The sequence below is a fragment of the Talpa europaea genome (genome assembly GCF_964194135.1).
Source record: "Talpa europaea genome assembly, chromosome: 6".
NCBI classification, from domain to species: domain Eukaryota; kingdom Metazoa; phylum Chordata; class Mammalia; order Eulipotyphla; family Talpidae; genus Talpa; species Talpa europaea.
In genome coordinates, this window is record NC_140072.1 from 137,989,311 (window position 1) to 138,009,321 (window position 20,011).

General features: G+C 65.7%; 1 protein-coding gene across 7 annotated transcripts in view; it reads left to right on the top strand.

Moving 5' to 3' along the window:
- Window positions 1–19,378, top strand: part of ARHGEF7 (Rho guanine nucleotide exchange factor 7) — a gene marked incomplete at both ends in the record, with an annotated part of 59,469 nt that extends 40,091 nt beyond the window's left edge. For 2 of the 7 annotated variants that reach the window (XM_084234365.1, XM_084234366.1), the window contains 13 exons: window positions 962–1,100; window positions 1,656–1,715; window positions 2,292–2,438; window positions 3,141–3,227; window positions 4,958–5,036; window positions 5,138–5,277; window positions 6,014–6,238; window positions 9,239–9,332; window positions 9,999–10,088; window positions 12,119–12,295; window positions 17,978–18,077; window positions 18,262–18,316; window positions 18,975–19,378. In XM_084234365.1, the coding sequence (XP_084090491.1) occupies window positions 962–1,100; window positions 1,656–1,715; window positions 2,292–2,438; window positions 3,141–3,227; window positions 4,958–5,036; window positions 5,138–5,277; window positions 6,014–6,238; window positions 9,239–9,332; window positions 9,999–10,088; window positions 12,119–12,295; window positions 17,978–18,077; window positions 18,262–18,316; window positions 18,975–19,097 (1,516 nt within the window). Of the gene's footprint in view, window positions 1–961; window positions 1,101–1,655; window positions 1,716–2,291; window positions 2,439–3,140; window positions 3,228–4,957; window positions 5,037–5,137; window positions 5,278–6,013; window positions 6,254–9,217; window positions 9,333–9,998; window positions 10,089–12,118; window positions 12,334–17,977; window positions 18,078–18,261; window positions 18,317–18,974 lie in introns of those variants that run through there. The other 5 variants (XM_084234367.1, XM_084234371.1, XM_084234369.1 and 2 more) reach the window with 3 other exon arrangements.
- Window positions 19,379–20,011: the final 633 nt, after the last annotated feature.

Here is a 20,011-nt window from a genome sequence, read left to right on the forward strand (position 1 = left end):
TTTGTCTGTGCTTCCCCTGCTGCCCGGCTGCGTGTCCTGGGCTGCCGTGTCAGCCAGGGAGGACGGAGAAGTCACGTACAAGTGGCTGTGAGGAGCGGTTTGTTGTATTTTTTTGTTGTTGTTGCTGAATTTTAAAACACTGAAAGGTAGAATTTTTCTGTAAGGTCACCGGTATTGTGGGGTGACCTCACGTTCGTGCTTCGGCTGTGTGCCGCGTGGAAGTTAAGAGAAGTTACCTTTGCTTGCAGACTTTTCACTTAAACTCTTAGATACAGTTTTTTGAGCGGAGGAGGATAACGATAACTTCGTTTTTGTTCATTTTTCTCTGTCAGAGATGAATTTTAACTAAGTTGAAATTTCAGTATAATCCTGAAATATCAGATGTGGCCCGGACAGGCTCCGTGGCCCCTCTCTTGGGAGAGGCCCCGCAGGGGTGGTGCTGAGGGACATGAGCTCTGGTGCCAGGGCCTCCCTTCAGCGGGCTGTGCTCTGGGCTGTCCAGCGCTCGTAGAGGATGTCTGCGAAACCGATTTCTCCAAAGGGAACAATTCCCTTCCGTACACTCAGCTGCAGGGCATCATGGAGTGAGTGGGTTAGGACAATAATCGGAGGGGTGGCGTGGGGCGGGCCCAGCGCTGGGGCAGCCACAGCTGTTCCTGGGCCCTCTGGCTCACGTGAGCTGTGCGTGGCAGGGCCGGAAGGGGGCCCACCGGCCTTGTGTCCAGAACCCCATGCTGGTGCTGTCCAGGGCCCCGCGGCTCAGTGGAGCCGCCCAGAGGCACTCACGGCTGTTTCTGATGCCCCCACCAGGGGCTGGGCAGCGCAGGACCGCGATGCTCACAGCCAGAGCGGCGTCTGGGTGTGTCCTGCTGAGCGGCCTGGGGTGATGTGGGCCCGCCCGCGGGATCACCTGCCCGCACTGACCTCGCGTCTCTGTCTCCTGCGGTGGCGCCCTGCACAGTGAGGAGCTGGGGGAGTTCATGGAGACCAAAGGTGCTGCAAGCCCTGGGATCCTGGTGCTGACCACCGGCCTCAGCAAGCCCTTCCTGCGCCTGGACAAGTACCCGACGCTGCTCAAGGAGCTGGAGCGGCACATGGAGGTGCGGGCCACGGGCTGGTTGCCAGGCTGGTGCTCCCCCTCACCCCGGGTGCGGCGCTCTGGCTCCCTGGCCTCCCGGCGCGCCCGTGGGCTGGGGTTTGCAGAAGCGGGCGCGATGGGGCCGGTTCCTGGGCAGCTGTGTGCGGTGCCATCAGCCACGGGCTGTGGCGGCCGGAGTCCCAGGGCACCCTGCTCGCCTGTCCTGTTCTTAGCGACGGGCTGTGTGCCTGGCAGAAAGCGGGGTTCAGGGCATTGTCTTGGCTCAGGAGCGTTCCCGTAAGGGGTGGTCAGCGGGCCCTGCCCACACGCGTGCCGGTCCTCTGCCGCGGTGGCTGCTGTGCCCGCACCGGCGTGTGGGTGCGGGGGCCCCTCTTACTCCCACGTCCTCTGACGTGTTTCCCCGAGGGTCACCGGCTCCCTGACTGTATTAAAGAATGAGAAATGACACCTTGTAAATAGGACATGTTGTGGGGTGAAAACCCTGACACAGGCTGTAGGGCGCCTTTCCAGGGGGAAGCGTGTGACTGTGAGAGCTGAGAGTCTCGCTTCTTCGCAGGATTATCATCCAGACAGACAGGACATCCAGAAGTCCATGGCCGCCTTCAAAAGCCTCTCTGTAAGTGTGGCGCGTGTGTTACAGGCTTTCCTCGGCCCTTATTCTGGCACTTGAACGCAGAGAAAGGCGTGTCGCCTGGGAAGGATAGGTAACGGGGAAAATGCAGTTCTCTCAGGGGCGTGAGCTGAGGGGATGTGTGTGTCATCAGTGTCCCCGCGGCTGGACTTGTGGGCGCCAGAAAAACGCAGTTGTCGTTCAGGTGTCGAGAAGACACCGCGACGCGCCCCGCGGCTGCCCGGCTGTGGCCGGGTGCCCTCCCTGTGCCCTGCAGCCCCCCTCGCGGTCGGCCTGCTCTTGGGCCGGCTGTCCCGAAACATCCGCCTTGTTGGTGTTTCCCTCGGCCCAGATTCTGCGCGGGCAGACGTTACAGTCACAGCAAGCGCGTCCCTCGCCGCTGTGTGTGTCTCCTGACGTGGGTGACTGCGGTCCCCGGGGCCCTGGCCCAGGGGCTGCTCCGCCCTCTCGCGGGTGTCGAGCAGCGGGCTGTCTCCGGGCGCGCCACAAAGCTGCTGTGGGGCCACCCAGGCTGTGAGGCTGGCGGCTCCCGTGCCATCACCGGGCTCTCGTGTCCCTCAGGCTCAGTGTCAGGAGGTGCGGAAGAGGAAGGAGCTGGAGCTGCAGATCCTGACGGAAGCCATCCGCAACTGGGAGGGTGATGACATCAAGGCCCTGGGCGCCGTGGTTTACATGTCGCAGGTCCTGATCCAGTGCGCGGGGAGCGAGGTACTGTGCTGCCCCCGGGCGGGCCACTGCCGTCCCCGCCCACGGCTGCCCTTGGCTCTCTCCGCCAGTCCCTGCTCCTGGATTTCCCTCCGGCTCTGTGGTCAGTAGTGCGGCTTAGAGCACGCTTGCGGACATGAGGCCTCAGGACAGGCTGGTGCTGTGGCCCCCAAGGCGTCCGCCCTCTGTCTCCTCTGGGGGTGTTTGTTCTTGAGGTGTGGTCTCTGGGGTGTTCTTAACCATGTTCAGGTGACGGTTTGAACTGTCAAATGCTGCTCACGCTAAGTCTCTCACGCAAACAAGGTGACAGTTACGGGAGGGAGGAGACCGCCTTCCACGGGCGTGTCCGGCTTTGGGGATGTCCCCGGCTACTGGTGTTGGCATTTCACGGCCGCCCTGGGCTGAGGGCCCCGCCCGCCCCCTGCACTGAACGCCGTTACGGTCGCTTTTCCTTAACCAGGAGGGAGAGTTTGAGTCCAGTTCCAGAGTCGCAGGCAGAGCTGAGCTCTTTGGCTAGCCTCAAAGTGAAGGGTTGTACGTGGGCTCCTTGTGAATCTTGAAATTTATTGTAACTTTGTTTTCACTTAATTTAGCCAATAAAACGGGGTGGGAGAAACGCAAACAGCGAGTGGGGCGGGGCGGGGGGGACCGTCCTCGTGCTTCTGTCTCTGAGTAAGTGCTTGGTCTGTCCTTGTCCTGGCCTAGGAGAAGAGCGAGCGCTACCTCCTCCTCTTCCCCAGCACGCTGCTGATGCTGTCCGCCAGCCCGCGGATGAGCGGCTTCATCTACCAGGTACCGCCCGTGGGGCCTCCCCCAACCCCCCGTCCGCAGGGCACCATTTCTGGCCTGGCTGGTGTGTGCCTGGGGCTGTGGTGCCTGCGCCTGCCCCGTGCATGTCCCCTGCCAGCCTCAGTCCTGAGCTGGGGGGAGGGAGCAGGCGATGCGCAGCACCGCCTCCTGACCACTCAGCCCTCCTGCCGCTTGCCCCGCACCTCAGACGAGCAGCCACTCAGCGGCCAGCCGCGGCGTGCTGGGAAGGGCCTTTCCAGCTGGCCTTCAGGGACCTGTTGGAGAGGACGTGAGCGCTGATGGGAGGGCCGAGGCGAGGGCTTCTGGTGTTTCCTGAATTGCAGACTCGCGGCGTGTGGGTCCTTGGTCTGGGTCGGCCTTGGCTCTGGAAGCCAGTGCCTCCCAGTCCCGTGGCTTGGCCCGGCGCCCGAGACGGTGTTGCCGAGCTCAGCCTCCTTTCTCTGGGTGGCCTCGTGGTTTCCTGCTGCACTGGCCAGATGTCCAGCCACTGACCCGAGTCAGATGTCCAGGGACTCTGCTGCCCGGAGAGCAGCTCCTCACAGGCCCTGCACAAAGCGGGCCTCTGAGGACACCGGACAGCCCTGCCCCTCTGTTGGCCAGCCTGCTGCAGAGCAGGGTCTGTGCAGAGTCAGCTGCTGCTCCCTCCACCCAGCACCGCCCCCTCCTACCCAATGCCCTGGTGGGATGACCGGCGAGGTGGAGGCCGAGCTCCCTGTGTTCAGGCTCTGGTCTAAGCAGAGAAAGGAAGGGTCACCGCTTGTGAGGCCCAGGCCCTGGTAGCAAGGCTGGCACGCGGCCATGGGGGCTTGGGCGTCCCACCCACGGGACCTGTCCTTGCAGGGAGCCTCTGCATGCTGAGGCCCGTGCATCGGTGGCGTGCATCTCCCGCTCTGGCAGGTGTCACGCAGCAAAGCCAGGGACACGGGGAGATCCTGGCCCCTTTGTGGTGCGAGGCGGCACACCGCCTGCTGTGGTGGTCTCGCGGCTCTGAGCCCCGTGCCTCAGGGACCCGCTGTGGCTGACGTGCCGGAGGGTGCCTCTGTCAGAAGTGTCTGACCATGCATGCCCAGCATTGCCCAGTGTCCCAAAGTGTCCCCGCCTCTGGGTGACCCTCAGCTGGCTCTGCCTCCGTGGACAGGGTCTTTTCTGGTGTGGGGATGGGTGGGGAGACTGTCCCTGGCCGATGGGCATAGAGCAGCATCCAGGCCCCTGCCCGCCAGGGCTCTGTGCCCTGTGGAGGACCGTGGCTCTCTGCCAGACAGCCCTTGCTCCCCGCTGCCGCGGCCTGGCCCGGCCCAGACGTACTGGCTGGTGTCTGTGTTCAGTGCCGTGTGTGTGGCCCTCTCTGACATCTCTGGGCGCCATGTCCCTGCCTGCTTGCTTGTGCTCATTGCCCAGCAGCTGGCCACCAGCCCCTGCCCCTGGGCCGCCTGGGCGGGTCCCTTGGGCCTGCTCCCTGGGGGTGCTCGGAGGCGCGCCACAGGTGCAGCCGGGGTGTGTCTCTGCTGCTCGCTGGTGCTGTTCCTAGATTTGAGCATCAGTAGTTCTCACTGGGTCAGAAGCTCTGATGTCACGCGCGTGGCTGGTACAGGAGAGGGGTTTTCCTGGCTTGCGAACACTCTTCTCCCGCTTCTAACGTCACTTGTCTATGAACGTTTGCTTTAAAAACAGCATCTTTACGTGAGAAGCTCTAACTTGGGGGTCGTTTTCAGGGCAAGCTCCCAACTACAGGGATGACGATCACGAAGCTTGAGGACAGCGAGCACCACAGGAACGCCTTTGAGATTGCAGGTGAGGGGCGCTGCGGGCGCTGCGGGGGGAGGCCCACCATTGGGGCGCCGTGGGCCCACGTGCTCTCCCCATGTCCCGCCTGGGCATCTCCTCTCTTCTAGGGAGCATGATCGAGCGGATCCTGGTGTCCTGCAGCAGCCAGCAGGACTTGCACGAGTGGGTGGACCACCTGCAGAAGCAGACGAAGGTCACGGCTGCGGGCAACCCCTGCGTCAAGCCGCATTCTGTGCCGTCTCACACCGTAAGGACCCGCCTGGCTCGGGGTGGCTGCCGGCTGGCCACACATGGCGTCATGTACCGGGGCCCACCCAGGGTTCTCTGCAGACGCCGCCGGCCCCGCACTTTAGCCCAGGGGCTGCGGACCCAGCAGGGTCTCGAGAACATTCACTCTGTAGCAGGCGTCATCAGGATTTAGTGATGAGGGGGCCAGGCTCACGGGGAGGCTCTGAAATCGCCTTCTTTGATGTCTGCTTTGACTTAAGGAATCTTCACCTGTGTCCTGCTCGTTTGCACATCTCAGCAGCTCTTCGGTCTCCCATATACTTAGGGCGCCTTCAGAGGTCAACATGGAAACTCACATTTAGAGCTTCCTGTCGCGCTGTCTCTGCTGTCGCTGTGCTTGGTCTCCGTAGCAGAGACGAGCCTGGAAGAACGGGCCTGGCCGCATCCAGGGGTTCACGAGACAGTGGCGCCCGTGCTTTGCCCAGTAAATCACACTAACTGGGCCGCGTGGGCCCCCACATAGTGGCTGTTATTTGACAAAATTCCGTTATTTCCATGGGCTGAGATGCCCTTTGTGAGTGTTACTGCAGGCGCACGGGCCGGGCCCCTCGGCTGCCTCCTGGCCTGGGCGGCCCAGAAGCTCCCACGATCGCGCCCTGTCAGCGTCGTCTGGGGCGGGGGTGGCTGAGCCTCCGCGGGTCGGGTGTCTCTGCACGGCCTCGACTGCGGACGCTGTCTTCCTCGTCTCCCGGCAGCTCCCCTGCCACCCGCTCGCCCCGTCCAGCAAGCACGCCGACAGCAAGCCCATGCCGCTGGCGCCCCCCTACCACACGCTGCCCCACCCTTCCCACCATGGCGCCCCACATGCCGCCATCAGCTGGGGGCCGCTGGAGCCGCCGAAGACCCCCAAGCCCTGGAGCCTGAGCTGTCTGCGGCCCGCGCCTCCCCTCCGGCCCTCGGCCGCCCTCTGCTACAAGGAGGTGAGGCGCTCGGGGGCGCTGTCTCGGTGTCGGTGCAGTCGGGGTGAGGCGCGTGTCTGTCTGTCTCGGTGTCGGTGCAGTCGGGGTGAGGCGCGTGTCTGTCTGTCTCGGTGTCGGTGCAGTCAGGGTGAGGCGCGTGTCTGTCTGTCTCGGTGTCGGTGCAGTCAGGGTGAGGCGCGCGTCTGTCTTTTTCAGTGTCCGTGCATTCAGGGTGTGGGGTGCATCTGTCTTTCTATGTCCTTGCAGCCGGGGTGTGGGGTGCATCTGTCTGTGGCGCGAGAAGGCAGAGGCCTTTCTTCGGAGGCCTGTGGGGGGTCAGCCCGCTGTTGTCATCCAGAGTGCCCCGTGCCCCTCCCTGACTTGGGCGCTGTGGGCCAAGGGGCTGGCAGGTCTCACAGCGGCTTCCTCCATGCCCCTCACGGCACCCAAGTTATTTGGCTTCCGGTGTATCAGGCCTCGCCTTGCTGCAGCTGGCCACCGTGTGCCCGGCGGCCCCGTCTCGCTGGAGGCCTGGTCCAGGAGGCCGCATTTGTCGGGAGCGGCGGTGGGAGGGCAGGGAGCATTGCGCCTGGAGGCGAAGACAGCTGTTTGGCAGCGCTGTGGCGCCAGAGAGACCATGACGCCTCCCACTCACCATGCCCAGCGCTGCGGTCTCTCTGACCACTGTCGCCGGGCCTTGGGGGCCGACTGCAGGCGGGGCCGAGTCAGGGGAAGCCGCCTGGACAGCGGGCTCCGATCAGACATGTCCGCACAGCAGGCTTCTGTCCAAGGAGCGCCGCCGGCCTCCCAGTAGAGCACCAAAGGCCGAGGGACCTGGGGGGACGTGGCTACAGTGACTGTGTCGCTCATTCCCAGCCCCGCCCTAGCAGCCTCGCCAGGACAGGACGCCCTTCCTCAGCCCCGTACCCACGGCCCGGACGCACAGCCGTCCCAGTGAGCCCGGCGAGCATAGCTTCAGACCTGGCCCCTCCGGACCTGGCCCGACTGGAGTCCAGTGCTTCATGCTCCCTGGCGGCCAACGCCATCCTGACAGCGGCCCTGCGCTGTGTGTGGGCGCCTTTCGGGCTCGAGGAGGCGGCGCATGTGAGGAGCCCCGGAGGCCCCGCCCGAGGACGCGGGTGGAGCCCGAGTGTGGCGGAGACGAGTGTGAGCGTGGGGCATGTGTGAGCGTGTGGTGTCAGCGTACACGAGCCTGGCGAGGCGCTGCGCACACGCCCCTCTGCTGAGGGCCGCCGTGAGAGGTGCTCCCGACTCCCGGTACCCTCCGGGGGTTTCTCGCGCAACCTCTGCCTTGCCGGTGGTTGGGGTCCCCGCTACGGCAGCCGCTTGGGGAGCATCGCTGCTCTGTGCTCCCCGGTGAAATTGGAGTACACGCGAGACGGGCCCACGTAGAAAGGCCCCAACGACAGGTGCTGGGAGGGAGGAGCCGGTGGGCAGGAAGGCTGCTCCCCAGGGGTGCGCTCTGGGCCCGCCTCAGCCCGGGAGTGGAAATGCCGCTTGGCCAGCAGCCCCACTTGGGGCGTCAGCTGGAGGCCGTGAAGCTCTCGGTGCAAAAGGCTATGAGCCTTCCAGCAGCGGACGCTGGGGCCCTGTGCCCAGGCAGGGCAGGGTTGCGAAGAGGCGGCAGCCACGCTGCGGGCAGCTCTCAGCTGCCAGGGAAATGCTGTGTTGCCCTTTGCAGCAGAATGGAGTTTGAGGGAACACAGCGCGAGGTAGTTCAGAAGGCCAGAGAAAGTACTGGGCGCGTGAGAGCAGGGTTGGCCGGAGTGAAGTGCTCCTGAGAGCGCGGCGCTGAGAAGGGACCTGAGGCTCGGAGGGCGCAGGGAGGGACGCACCATGGGCCTGGGGGCTGGGTCGTCAGTGGGGCCTCAGCAGGTCTGTCCGGGACTGAGCCCACGGTGCCAGCCCCTCCCTTCTCGCCCTCTGGGCCCCTCCTCGTGTTGGGCCACTTGGCTGGCCGTGGTCAGCGAGGCCTGGGGCGGGGCTACCGCAGTGTGGTCTGGGCCTCGGTGCAGACCAGGATGTCCTAGGCAGGCTTCCCTGGCAATCCGTCACGACTGTGCCCTGGCCCTGGGAGACGCGTGCTGCCCGCCACCGCCCGCCGGGGACGCGCGCTGGGTTGTATGTGCTCAGCGTTTGTCTGGCTCGGAATTTTTGGACTTGGTTTTGTGCACGCTTCTGGCTGCTCGCCGGAAGGAGCAAGCATGACGAGGGAAGGCTGGTGCTCAGCGGACAGCAGTGGCAGCTCCGCCCTGGGACCGCTGCCCCGGCTCCTCCCAGCTCTGGATGGTCTTCTGGGCCTGGCTTGACAGGACTGGCGTGTGGGGCCAAGTCCTCCTGGCCCTGCATCCACGCGGCGTGCGCGCTCTGCGCTGGTGCCGCTGCAGGTCTACAAACTGCTGGAATTTATCTGTTCAGTGAGGGTTTGAAAGAGACACTCTCCAAGGTTGATCTTTCTTCCCTCTGCGTGCATCAGCCTGACCAGCGCATCTCCCCCGCCTCCCTGGTCAGAGGCGGGGTCCCGTGTCTGTTGTCACGGTGATGCCCACAGTGACGCCTCACGGTTGGCCCCGGCGTTACTGGCTCAGTTGTCCTGTTGGGTTTCCGCCGGCGTGCTCTGCGTCGTTCTGGGTGCTGAGTGCCGTGCGGCGGGGGCGAGGGTGCCTTCCCGGTGAGGAGTGCCCCGAGTCACCTGAGCCCCAGCCCTGCCTTCCACGCCGCTGCGCCCAGGCCAGCCCCTGATCCCCAGCTCTTCACTCGCTCCTCCAAGAGCAGGCGCAGCCGCCCTTCCTAGCGAGCCGGGCGGTTAGTCCCTGTGTGCCCTGCTCGCTGGACCCGGCGGTCCGCTGGATGCAGGTGCCTCACGTGCGAACTCAAGTCACCATGGGGCAGCAGGACGCCCCACAGGCGGCTGGAGTGACCCAGCAACGCCCCAGCACTCTCGGGGTTGCCAGGCAGGCCCCTGGTGAGGCTCATCAGTACTGCCCTCTCTCCCTGCAGGACCTTAGTAAGAGCCCCAAGACTATGAAAAAGCTGCTTCCCAAGCGCAAGCCTGAGCGGAAGCCGTCGGACGAGGAGTTCGCGCTGAGGAAGAGTGAGTGTGTGCGCCGGCGGGCGCGGTGCGGGGCTGCCTGTCGGTGGTGTGGAGAGAGCTCACAGCGGCGTGTCCACGCGATGCCTGGCGCGGCGGGAGAGGCAGGAGGCCTGCCTGGGATGGGACGCCATGGGCGAGGTCTCCGGTGCTGGGCCCCCGCGTGGCCCATCCAGCCCGGCCCTGGCGCGTGAGCAGCAGCTGGGCGGCGCCTCCCAGCTCCAGGGGTGTGGACACTCTGGCGGGGGCTCTAAGGACCACTCTCCACACCGAGGCTGGCCTGCGGCCTCTCTGGGGTGCAGCTGCCTCCCCTCTTGCATGGCAGGCACGGGGTGCCGCCTCCCTGCGCGCTGAGCTCTGGGGCATGGCAGCTGGTGGGTGGCGGGTGCAAGCCGGGCCTTGTCAGCTCTCGCCCTTCCTGGGCCGCAGCGGCCCTTGCGCTCCTGCGCGTGTCTCTCAGCTCCCCTCTCCCGGGCCTGCCCGTCCTCAGCCTCGGGTTGGACAGCGAGACAGCTCGCGCTGTAGGGGGGACCCTGGGCCCCCACGCGGCCGGTGAGCCGCACTTCTGAGCAGCCTGGTCCTCTCGGAGGGCGCTCGTCTGTCCTGGCTGTGCTCCGTCTGGTCGGCGGGCAGCACCGGTGTGCAGCTGTGACGCATGTGTCCCCACAGGCACGGCCGCGCTGGAGGAGGATGCGCAGATCCTGAAGGTCATCGAGGCCTATTGCACCAGCGCCAAGACCCGGCAGACGCTCAACTCAAGTGAGTCTCTGCGGACGTGCTGGGCAGGGCCAGGCGGCTGCAGGGCTGGCCCGCGGGGGTGTGGTGGGGCAGGGCCACACGTGGGCCTCTGCCGGACACGGAGGACGGGCGGTTCCGTCCAGGCCGTTCAGACCTCCGTGGGGCGGTGTCACCATCTCTGCTGTTACTGTGACTTAGTTTTCTAGAGTCTGGTCAGCAGCGTGCCCTGGGCCAGTCCCTCTCGGGCCAGTCCCCGCCTGAGATTCTTTGGAGGTGCATCCAGTCAGGTGGCCCCTAGATGTCGGGGCCACCGGCTTCACCTGCCCTTGGCGTGTGACGGCTCCCGGGGGCCGCCTGACCTGCTGCAGAGCTGGGCCTTTTCAACAAGACCCTCCCGCATGCCGAGCAGAGGCCCCGCCCGCCCCGCCCCGCAGGGGGAGGCGCCCTCTCTGCTGCCGTGTCCTGGCCACGGGCCCTCGCAGGGCTGTTATTTCTTGGGTTTTTCGTTTTTCTGAAGAACTAGGTTATCCCATAAGAATTGGTTTCTGTAGGATTTTGAGCTTTTGGTTGCTTTGCCACTCCAACTTGTGGCGCATTTGCTCGCTCCCCCTCGGTGTCAGGGCCCAGCACAGGCCGCCCGGTGGGCCGGTGCTGGGTCCTCTCAAACTCGTGCTGGAAAGAGGGGCGGCGGGGATTTCCAGCTGCCTCTCAGCGTCGCGGGGACGCCTGCAGCCCCGCGGTTGGGCCGGCTCCTGCCCGGGGAGCGTCTGTCCCCTCTTCGGGGCGGATGCCCTTTGTAGTGACAGGTCAGTGCAGAGGAGAGGGCTGTGCTGGGAGGCCCACCGTGAGTGCACCCCGGGGCCCTGTGTGCAGGAGGCTGTGTCTGAAGTAATAAGCTCTAGAGCGTGGCCACAGCCATCTGGGTGTGGACTTTGAGAATTTAAAAAAAAATGACTTATTTCTGCTTGAATCATTTGAAATAAAATTTTAGCCAGGGAGTAGACCAGGCAGTGGGAGCTCTGTGTGTTCTCGTGTGAGTGCATTTTTTTGTTGAGAGGCAGTGCCCACGACGGGCCCGGCCCCCGCAGGGCCGCCGGAGCTGTGCCCGCGGCTCCTGACCAGGCACCCGGCCGCTGCCGGAGCAGCCCACACCGTGGGCCCAGGGCAGACCGTCCCCTCAGGCCTAGGCCCAGTGTCCCGAGGGCAGGTGGGACGGGGCGCCGGTCCTTGGTGCTGGCCAGGCATGTGCTCGAGCCGCGGGCGCAGGGGCCCAGGGGTGCGGGACACTCATGGGTGGTGCTAACGGCTGTCGGGCGGCGGGTCCACGGCTCCCGCCCCACCTCCCGGGCCGCACGGCCTGGCCAGCACCAGTGCTCGTGGCTCTAGCCCCTGCTGGCCTCTGCTCTGCCTTTTGTGTCCACTTTCTCCTGTCCTCCTCCTAAGTGGTGGCATCACCAGTGAGAGGCCCCGCACCGGGCGGGCTGGGGGGCGGGGCGGGGCCCGTGGACACCCTTCTCCACGCGGATGTTTTTGCGGCAGGGAGAGCGGATCAGGTAAGTGTAGGCCCCGTCCTTAAGGTGCTGCCTAGCCTGACAGAGCGAAGAAAAGGAAAGTCCTCGGAACTGTCTTGCATTCAGCGTGTCCGTCTCAACGACGGGACACGGTTTGTTATCGGCCACAGGGACGGCTCCTTGCCCGAGGACGTCCTACAGGACGCTGTGGTCCGTGAGGCGCAGGGCAGACGGGGGCTCGCCAGGCGCTGCGGGCCCAGCCGCCCGCGAGGGCTGAGGGGGGGGTGAGAGTCACGCGTGGCTGCGGGTCTAGTGAGGTGGTAGCGGGCCCGGTGGCGGCTGGGCCGGTGCTGAGTCCGGCATCGCGGCCCAGCCTAGGTGAGGAGAAACGAACGTTGCTGCCATGTTTTAACAGTATTTTCTCTCTTCCTTCTCTTCCCGTTACCCTGTGCTTCTGTCTCCATGTCTTTGGTTGTGGCTCTTCCTGTCCGTCCTCCTCCTCCCGCCTCCGCTGTCGCCCGCCCCGCCCGCCCGTCTTAGCATGGCAAGGCACTGACCTGATGCATAATCACGTCCTGGCCGACGACGACCAGCCAAGTCTAGACTGCCTGGGTCGTCGCGGCAGCCTTTCCCGTTTGGAGCCTTCAGACCCCTCGGAGGACTCTGACTATGACAGTGTGTGGACAGCCCATAGTTACAGAGCGGGGGCCGCCTCTCGTAAGAGCTGTTGCTCGTATATCTCTCACCAGAACTAACGCCCTGCGCTCTCCCCAGCACTGCTCGTGTACTGCAGCCTGCTTTCCTAGACGTTTCCTTGCTGTTCTTGTCTCTTTCATGTGGTGTTTTAACAACGCGGGGGTCTTCTGCTCCCCTTGTGCTGGGTGGTGCAGCACCGCCCATCGCCGCTCCTTCGAGCACAGCTGGAGGGGCCGACGCCCGGCCTGTCCCCGGGGTGCTGGCTCCTTGGGCAGGCGGGGTGGTGCCGAGCACCCGCAGGGGTTATTCTCGGCGTGGCGCCCGCCTGCTCACGCACGGTAGAGGCGCGAGCTCGCTGATACCGGAACCGGCGGGCCGGGGCCTGCAGCCCACAGGACCAGCAGGGGCCTCCGCCTCCACGTGGGCCCGCCTGGCTTCCGTGGGGTGAGTGCCGAGCACGCCCCACAGCCTGCGGCTGGGCGACCAGCAAGACCGTGCTGAGCTGTGTTGGGGGGGGGGGGGCAGGGCCCAGGGGGCCGGCCCGCGCCCGCCCAGGGCTCCCGAGGGCGCACGGCCGCAGGAGGGAGTGCTCTCTGAGGCGGCCAGCGTAGCGTCAGCCGGGACCCCCCACCGGAGCTGACCCCACCGTTGTGCTCCTCGGCCCCGCCCACTCCCTGCGGGTGAAGTCCCGCCGCAGCTTCCTCCCCCCGTGCAGTGCAGGCTCCCCAGGCGGTCGGTGGGCTGGAACAGGCGAGTGCTTTGGCTTGAGTCCTGGCCTGGCTGCACCCCGACATCCCCGACACCCATACTCATACTGCCTGCAGTGGATGCGTTGCTTGTTCTCAGCCGCTGGCTGCAGTGAAAGTCCAATTACCGCAATCCCGGCGCAGTGGCCCCCGCGCTCGATGTCCTGGGGACACCTCAGCATCGCAGACGCGCGGCTGCCATGAGACGCAGGAGGGGACCCCGCTGGGGCCCGCCCCCTTAGGGATGCTGTAAGGAGGTTTCACTGACCTCGCTCGGGCTGGGTCCGCGTCAGGGCGGTCTGAGCGAGCGCGTCACATGCAGCGCAGCCCCACATCTGCCCATCGCTGGGGGCCGTGTGCCCTCCCGCCTGCTGTGTTTGGGGTGGAAATGGCACCCGAGGGTTGCGTTTTAAGGGTTCGCTGAAGCCAGCTCAGCACGTGTGACGCCATGGCGAGTCGGGAATAACGTGTTTTCCTTCCCTCAGGGTGGCGGTGACCGCAGGTGGCTGTGATTTCTCCCCAGCACCCTCCCTGGCCGCCCCCAGGCAGTGTTCCCGTCTCGTTTGCACGGAGACACCTTTGCTGCGTCCGCCCTGTTCCTGGGAGTTGAGCCCGGTGCTGGCGGCCCGGCAGGCGTGTGGCTCAGGCCGCGGCTCTGCGCTGCGGCGGGCAGGCGGGTGGCCCCAGGGCTGGGTCGCCCCACTCCACGTGCTCTGCCCCGTCGCCCCGAGGGGCCCCTCCGGCTGCAGCTTCCTACTTTCCCACCGGATGTAACTACGTGCCAGTGTGCCAGGGTCCGTGCCCCTGCGGGGGTCTGTCTGCCCCACTGGCGCCAGGGCGTGGAGAGAGAGGGCGCCGGAGGCTGGCCTCCTCACCCGGCCGCGCTCCTCGGGAGCAGCCTGGCTCTGTCTCACCTAACGTGACCCTCCTGCCCCACGCCGGGCTGCCCCGTGGCGGAGGCTCAGGCCTGGCGGCGCGGCGGGCACCCCCGGCACGGCCCATGGGCTCTGTCCCACGCCGGCCGCGCTTGCGTTGTCTTGACGAGACACGTTCTTGACCGCCGAGTTGTGGCGCTTGCCCACCCTGTCTTTTTGTGCCAGTTAAAGCCATTTTGACAGTGATTTTGTTGACGCGAAGACGACTGCAGGACGACGATCCGGCTTCTTGTCTGGACTCGTCCCGAGGGTCTGCACCCGGGGCGCTCGTGGCCGGGTCGGAAGTGTCGTTGGCGCCGGCCTGGGACCACGGTGGCCGTGCCGGCGCCCGGGGGCCGCGCCTGCTCGTGCGGGGCGTCGGTCACCCCGCGCTAGTCCGCGTCCGCGTGTGCATTAGCGTTACCGTGAGGATGGAGAATCCGAGCAGAAGGTAGGTCCCGCCGCTCGGCCGTGGCGCGTGGCCGGGGCGGCCTCCCCGTGGCTCCACGCTCGCCGCGGGTCTCTGAGCTGTGTAACTGTGTGTTTTGTCTGAAATTGCCAAAACACAGTGATGTGTACGTAGCGTGCGCGGCCCCGTGACAGCCCGGCGTGGCGCTCTCGGGGGTGCCGGGGCGCTGCCTGGAGGCAGGCGGACGCCCCGTCGTCCTGGTTGCACATGGCCACGAAGTGTTTGTTTTATATTGAAAAACGACATCTGTTCTGTACAGTTGAAATAAATTTTGCATTTCTAGCCTGTGGCTTTTACCGTTTGTTCCGGGGGGCGGCGGGAGCGCGGTTGCAGCCCACGGGGTTCTGGGGGGGGCTGCCTGTTCTGGCCTCGGGGCTCCCGGGCCGTGCAAGTGGGTGTCTGCAGTGCGGTGCTTTGGCTGCGTTCTGGAGGCGACGTCCGGCGCAGCTGAGCCAGGCAGAGCTCGGGGGTGGGCCAGGAAGCCGCGTGACTGCGCGCGGCCCTGCCTGCCGGTGGGCGCCTCCCCGTCTCTGGCCAACTCTCAGCTGTTTAGGCTCCTCGTCTGGCAGCCTCAGCCCTGCGGGGCCACGCCACTCGAGGACCCGGAATGGTCGCCCAGTGGGAGCCATGGGTCTGCGCACCGCTGGCACTAAGGCCCCCAAAATGGACCCGTTTGATGAGTTATTTCTCAAACGGAGGTGCTGTTCCCCCAGGGTTCTGTGTTTTAGGGGCCGGGGGCCGTCACTCCTGGTCACCTCTGAGCGGGGACTGCATGTGTGTCTGGCACCTCACGTCTGAGGAACCTGACGTGGTCCCGAGGGTGAGATACGGGGCTCCCCCGCCCCAGCAGCCGCATGGCCGTAGGCGCAGATGGTGAGTGAGCTGGTCTCGCGTCCCTCCAGCCACTGTCCGGGCACCGTGGTGCTTGCACCGGTGCGGCCACGGTGAGGCCAGCCCTCGGGCGGTCCCAGGCGCGCTCGCGCATGACGGGGTTTCCTGCCTCCTCTGAGGTCCGGTACATGCCCGGGCCCTCCACAGGCTTCGGGGGGCTCCAGGCCACGGGTGGCGGCCCCATCTCCGTCCTGGGCCCTGTGCGGGACCAGATCTTCACTGTGCTGGGCCCGCCCAGAACCGGTCAGGAGCCTCGGCCCCTTGGAGGCTCTGACAGAAAGTGCTGGGCCATTGTTTCTGCTGTGAGCGTTGTTTTCCAGCCCAAGTGACGGGGGAAGTGGGCAGTGTGCCTTTAACAACGCGACAATCTTTGCAATAATTTGTCAAGTCCACTTTCCAAAGCTGTGTTTTTAAAGAAGGAACTTGTCACGAAAGCGGCTAGAGGACCGTCCCTCGCCGGTGAGAGACTAGGCTCCTCCAGTTGTTTCGAAGGAGCAACGTGAAACAAGGCCGGTGGTGGGCAGCCCGCCTCCTGGGCACCCTGGCCCTCAGCGAGCCCGTAGCAGCTTTTCTGACCCTGGTGGGTGTCGGGACGCGGTGGTGCATCCTCACGCTCCCAGGCCGAGTCCATGTGAGCTGTCAGGCCGCCGTGCCTCTGCAGAAATGCCCACTGCACCGTGCATGTGTGACCCGTGCCGGCCCCTGGGGCTACAGTGCCCGCCCCAGCCACGACTTTCGGAAGTCGTCACGCAAAATCCTTCCCTCTGTCGTCCCAGGGGACCCGTGGGAAGTGCTGTCACGGATGTACTGACTGATGCCCGGCCGGCCCTGGTGTGCCCTGGTCGGGGCCTGGGGCACAGCCGGGTGGGAGGCCACACGCCGGGACCGCAGTTAAGCTGCCGCTCCCTGCCTGCGCCGCCTCTGCACACGGGGCCGGGTGCCCTCCTGGGGGCCCGGGCAATGGCCTCTGGACAGCAGGCACATCTGCCCCTGTGGGCATGCCCTGGGGCCTGGCCCTGCGCCTTCTCTGGGACGTCTCTCTCATTCCCACTGCCCTTGTAAGCCCCAGTGTCCAGCAGCACCCCAACTCCCCAGAAAGGTCCAGAAGAAGATGGATAGCAATTGGCCCCGTCCCCCAGCTGGGGCCCCAGCACGGGTGCCTGGGGGGACAGTTACAGCAGCAGAGGAGTCCCCTTCTGGGGCCACGTCTCGAGGGACCCCACCTGCTGTGTCTGTAGAAGCTGTGCCCGACTTGGCCGGTGCCCACGAGAGGGTGGCCCTTGGAGGGGCTTCGGAAGCCCCATGGCCTCTGGGGCCTGGAAGCGGCAGCAGAGGGCGTCTTTGAAATAGCATCTGACCAACGTAGTTACAGGCGCCCCCAGCCTGCTGCTCGTCAGCCGCAGTGGGACACCAGGACCGCCCTGCCCGAGGCTCTCCCTGCCCCCCTGCCAGTAGCTGCTTCCCGGGTGGCCCTGGCCTCGGGGGGGGGGGGGGGGGAGGCCTGCTTTGCCTTCCTGGGGCTGTCGGATCCTCAGCGGTTCCGTTCAGAGGCTCAAAATAAAATGCTGGTGAAACTCATTTTCCCGGGCCTGGCTCCCCGGGTGGCAGGAGCACGGTGCCTCCTCGCAGCTTGACGAGCTTCTAGAAGCGGGTAAAGCAAGTCGAAGCACGGTCCCCTTAGCAGTCAGCATACGTGACACCCGACTGTGCTTTCTTCACAGAGCGCGTTGGTCTGTCAGGACGTGACCCGGGCATCTGTGTTCTGGGGTCCCCTGTCGCCTTTTTCAAATAGGCATCTCGTGTCATTTTTCAGAAATAGGAATGATGCGTGTGCAGTGTGGTGCTGACACCTCCTCCTCCTGCCTTTTAAGATTTTCCCTGCATCCTTGAATAAGATTTATCTTTTCTCATTTTTAAAATAAATACTTGGTTTCTCTGCCTTACTGGGTGTAATGTTTGGGTTCATGTGTCTCAAGTAACCTGTTTTGCAGCAAACGCTGACTGTCCAGTAGACACTGCCCTAGGCAGGCCTGTGCGGGTGACGGGCCGCTGCCCGCACACCCCCGGCCCCAGGAGTGGTTCCTTCCTTCGCTTGGAGAAATGTTTATATTCCAGGGAACGTAAAGTCTTCGTGAAAGAACCAAGTAATGAACAAATCGTTCCCCTTCTCCAAACTAGCGCACCCCGATTCCCTCCTTGCGCACTGGCGAGCCGTGTCCCCCCCGCGCTGGCCGCGCCGGCTCGTGCGCCCGGGGCCGCGCGTCCTCCCAGGGCGCCTGAATAACGGGACTCAGGATGTGGACGAGTCGGCTGTCCTGCTCAAACCCCAGCTGGATGTTTCCCCCCGGTGTCCAGAGCAGTGTGGTCAGAGGCCTTGAGCCGCCACCTGTTGAGAATTTCAGGGCTCTGAAGACCCAGGTTCTGACCCGCGGCGGAGCCTCAGGGCCCGTGTTCGGGGAGTGCCGCCCTGGGCGTGGGCGGGCCTGGCGCCCCTAGACGGAGGTAGAGAAAATTGAGGAAAGCCGCCCCCCCCCCCCGCCCCCGTTTCCGTGGCCGCCGCAGCCTGGCGTGGCCCCTCGTAGCCTCAGCGCGGCAGTAGCGCTGCCTGGTCGGGTTTTTTGTTTTGCTGCCCAGGCGGTGCCACGATGCTCACCTGCGGGCTCTTTCTCTTTGGTGGCGATAGGTTCACGCAAAGACTCTGCTCCTCAAGTTCTGCTCCCAGAGGAAGAGAAAATTATAGTCGAAGAAACCAAAAGTAACGGTCAGACCGTGATAGAAGAAAAGTGAGTAGCGCTCGTGGCTGCAGCAGGCACGGGGTCCCCGGGGCTGGGCTGGGGTGCACGGAGCCGGCGAGACCCTGGGGGGCGTGGGTCTGGGCTCGCTGGGGTCTGGGCCTGGGCCCGGAGCGTGCTGACCGGCCTCTCGGTGACCCGGCGCCTCCCTGAGCCCGCCTGCCCCCCGTTTCAGGAGCCTCGTGGACACGGTGTACGCGCTGAAGGACGAGGTCCGGGAGCTGCGGCAGGTGCGTCGGCGCCGCTTCTTGGGCTCAGCGCTCAGTGGGTTTGCGAAAAGGCAAAAGGGATGGAAAGCTGGGGCGGGCTGTCCTCCAGCAGGCGCTCGAGGGCCCCTCGGGCCGGCCTGTCACGCCAGGGTCTCCACCTGCCTTCCCTGCTCCACCCCGCGCCGGCCGGCCCGGCCGTCACTCGAGCTCCTATTCAAGCCATCATTGAAAATGAGATCGGAGGGCCCAATAAACGCCGGCCAGGCGCCCCCGGGTGTCCTGCCACTCGCAGCCCCTGCTGCGGCCCTGCTTCGGGACCGGTGCATTTTGTGCATCTGTCAGGTCATGCGCATGGCTCTGCTCTTGGGACGGAGCCTGCCCGCCGAGGTAGGCCTGGGGGTGGGAGGTGAGCCCTGCGGGGTCCATGCTGCGTCCAGGTGGCGGGGCGAGTGGCACCATCCCTGGGGACACGTGCGGGTGCCGACGGGCTTCCTGCGGACCCGAGGTCGCGGGGGTGAGCGGAGGCGGTGGGGCCAGGCTCTCCCTGACATGGGCCGCGCAGGGCTGGACGCTGGGGCTGCTGCACCCGGCTCGGCACGCCAGGCCGATGTCCTGGACGGAGACCTGCGGAGCCTCTGCAGGGCCGGGCCCGGCTCCACCGTGTCTGCTTCCTTTGTAGGATAACAAAAAGATGAAGAAGTCTCTGGAGGAAGAGCAGAGAGCCCGGAAGGACCTGGAGAAGCTGGTGAGGAAAGTTCTGAAGAACATGAACGACCCTGCTTGGGACGAGACCAATCTCTGAGCAGCAGGAGCCCGGCTTGGGCGCGGGAGAGGTCGCGGCAGCCGGCCCTGCCACTGCTGACGCTGGGACCCAGGGGCCGCAGGGTCTGTTGCTCGACCGGCCACGCGCCCCGCGGAGTCTAGGCATGAGGGGGACACCTGACGTGACAGCTCGGCCCCTCCCTCGGCGACAAGCACAGTGACTGTCCAGGCCCCGTGTCCCGACTTCTCCCAATAGATGTAAACGCCACCTGTGTGCTCTCGTGCTTGGTGTGCGGGACACCGGCCTGGCGGGCTGGTGCGGGCCGGTGCGGGCAGGTGCGGGCTGGGGGCTCCTGCTGCCACTGGCCCGAGCCCCGGACGGGTGTCTGCACGCGAGGGGCAGAGGCCCAGAGCCTGCGGAGTCCCTGTGTCAGCCCGTCTGCCTGTGCCAGGCGCCTTCCCCTTGCCCGCCTCCGCTGTGGGCCCGGCTTCTGTTGAGAGACCCGGCCGGCCCCACACTGTCCCGGGCGCGTGGGGCTGGCGAGCGCGCTGTCCCCAGCACACATGGCCGGTCCTCCCCTGGGCCCGCAGACAGAGGCGCCGCCATGCCGTGCTCTGCGGCTGCGGGGTGCGCTGGGGGTGGGTGGGTTGCGCCGGCCGGCAGGCAGAGCATGACTCAGCGCACCTTGGGGGAGGGAATGGGGAAGGAGGCGGGTCCACGGTCGACCCCGGGGCGGGGCAGAGGCGCGGGGAGCCCAGCTCGCTGTCCTGCGAGGCGTGGGGCAGGTGCCCGTCTTCCGAAGGGGTCGCTGAGGGCGAGGTCACCGTCCTGTCGGCGGGGCTCTTCTCTGCAAACCAGTGCTGCCGTGGGGAGCGCACGCTGGCCGTTGTGGCCGGCCCCTCGGCTTCCTGGTGGCCGGCGGGCCTCGCTGCCCCGCCCCCAGCAGTGCTCGC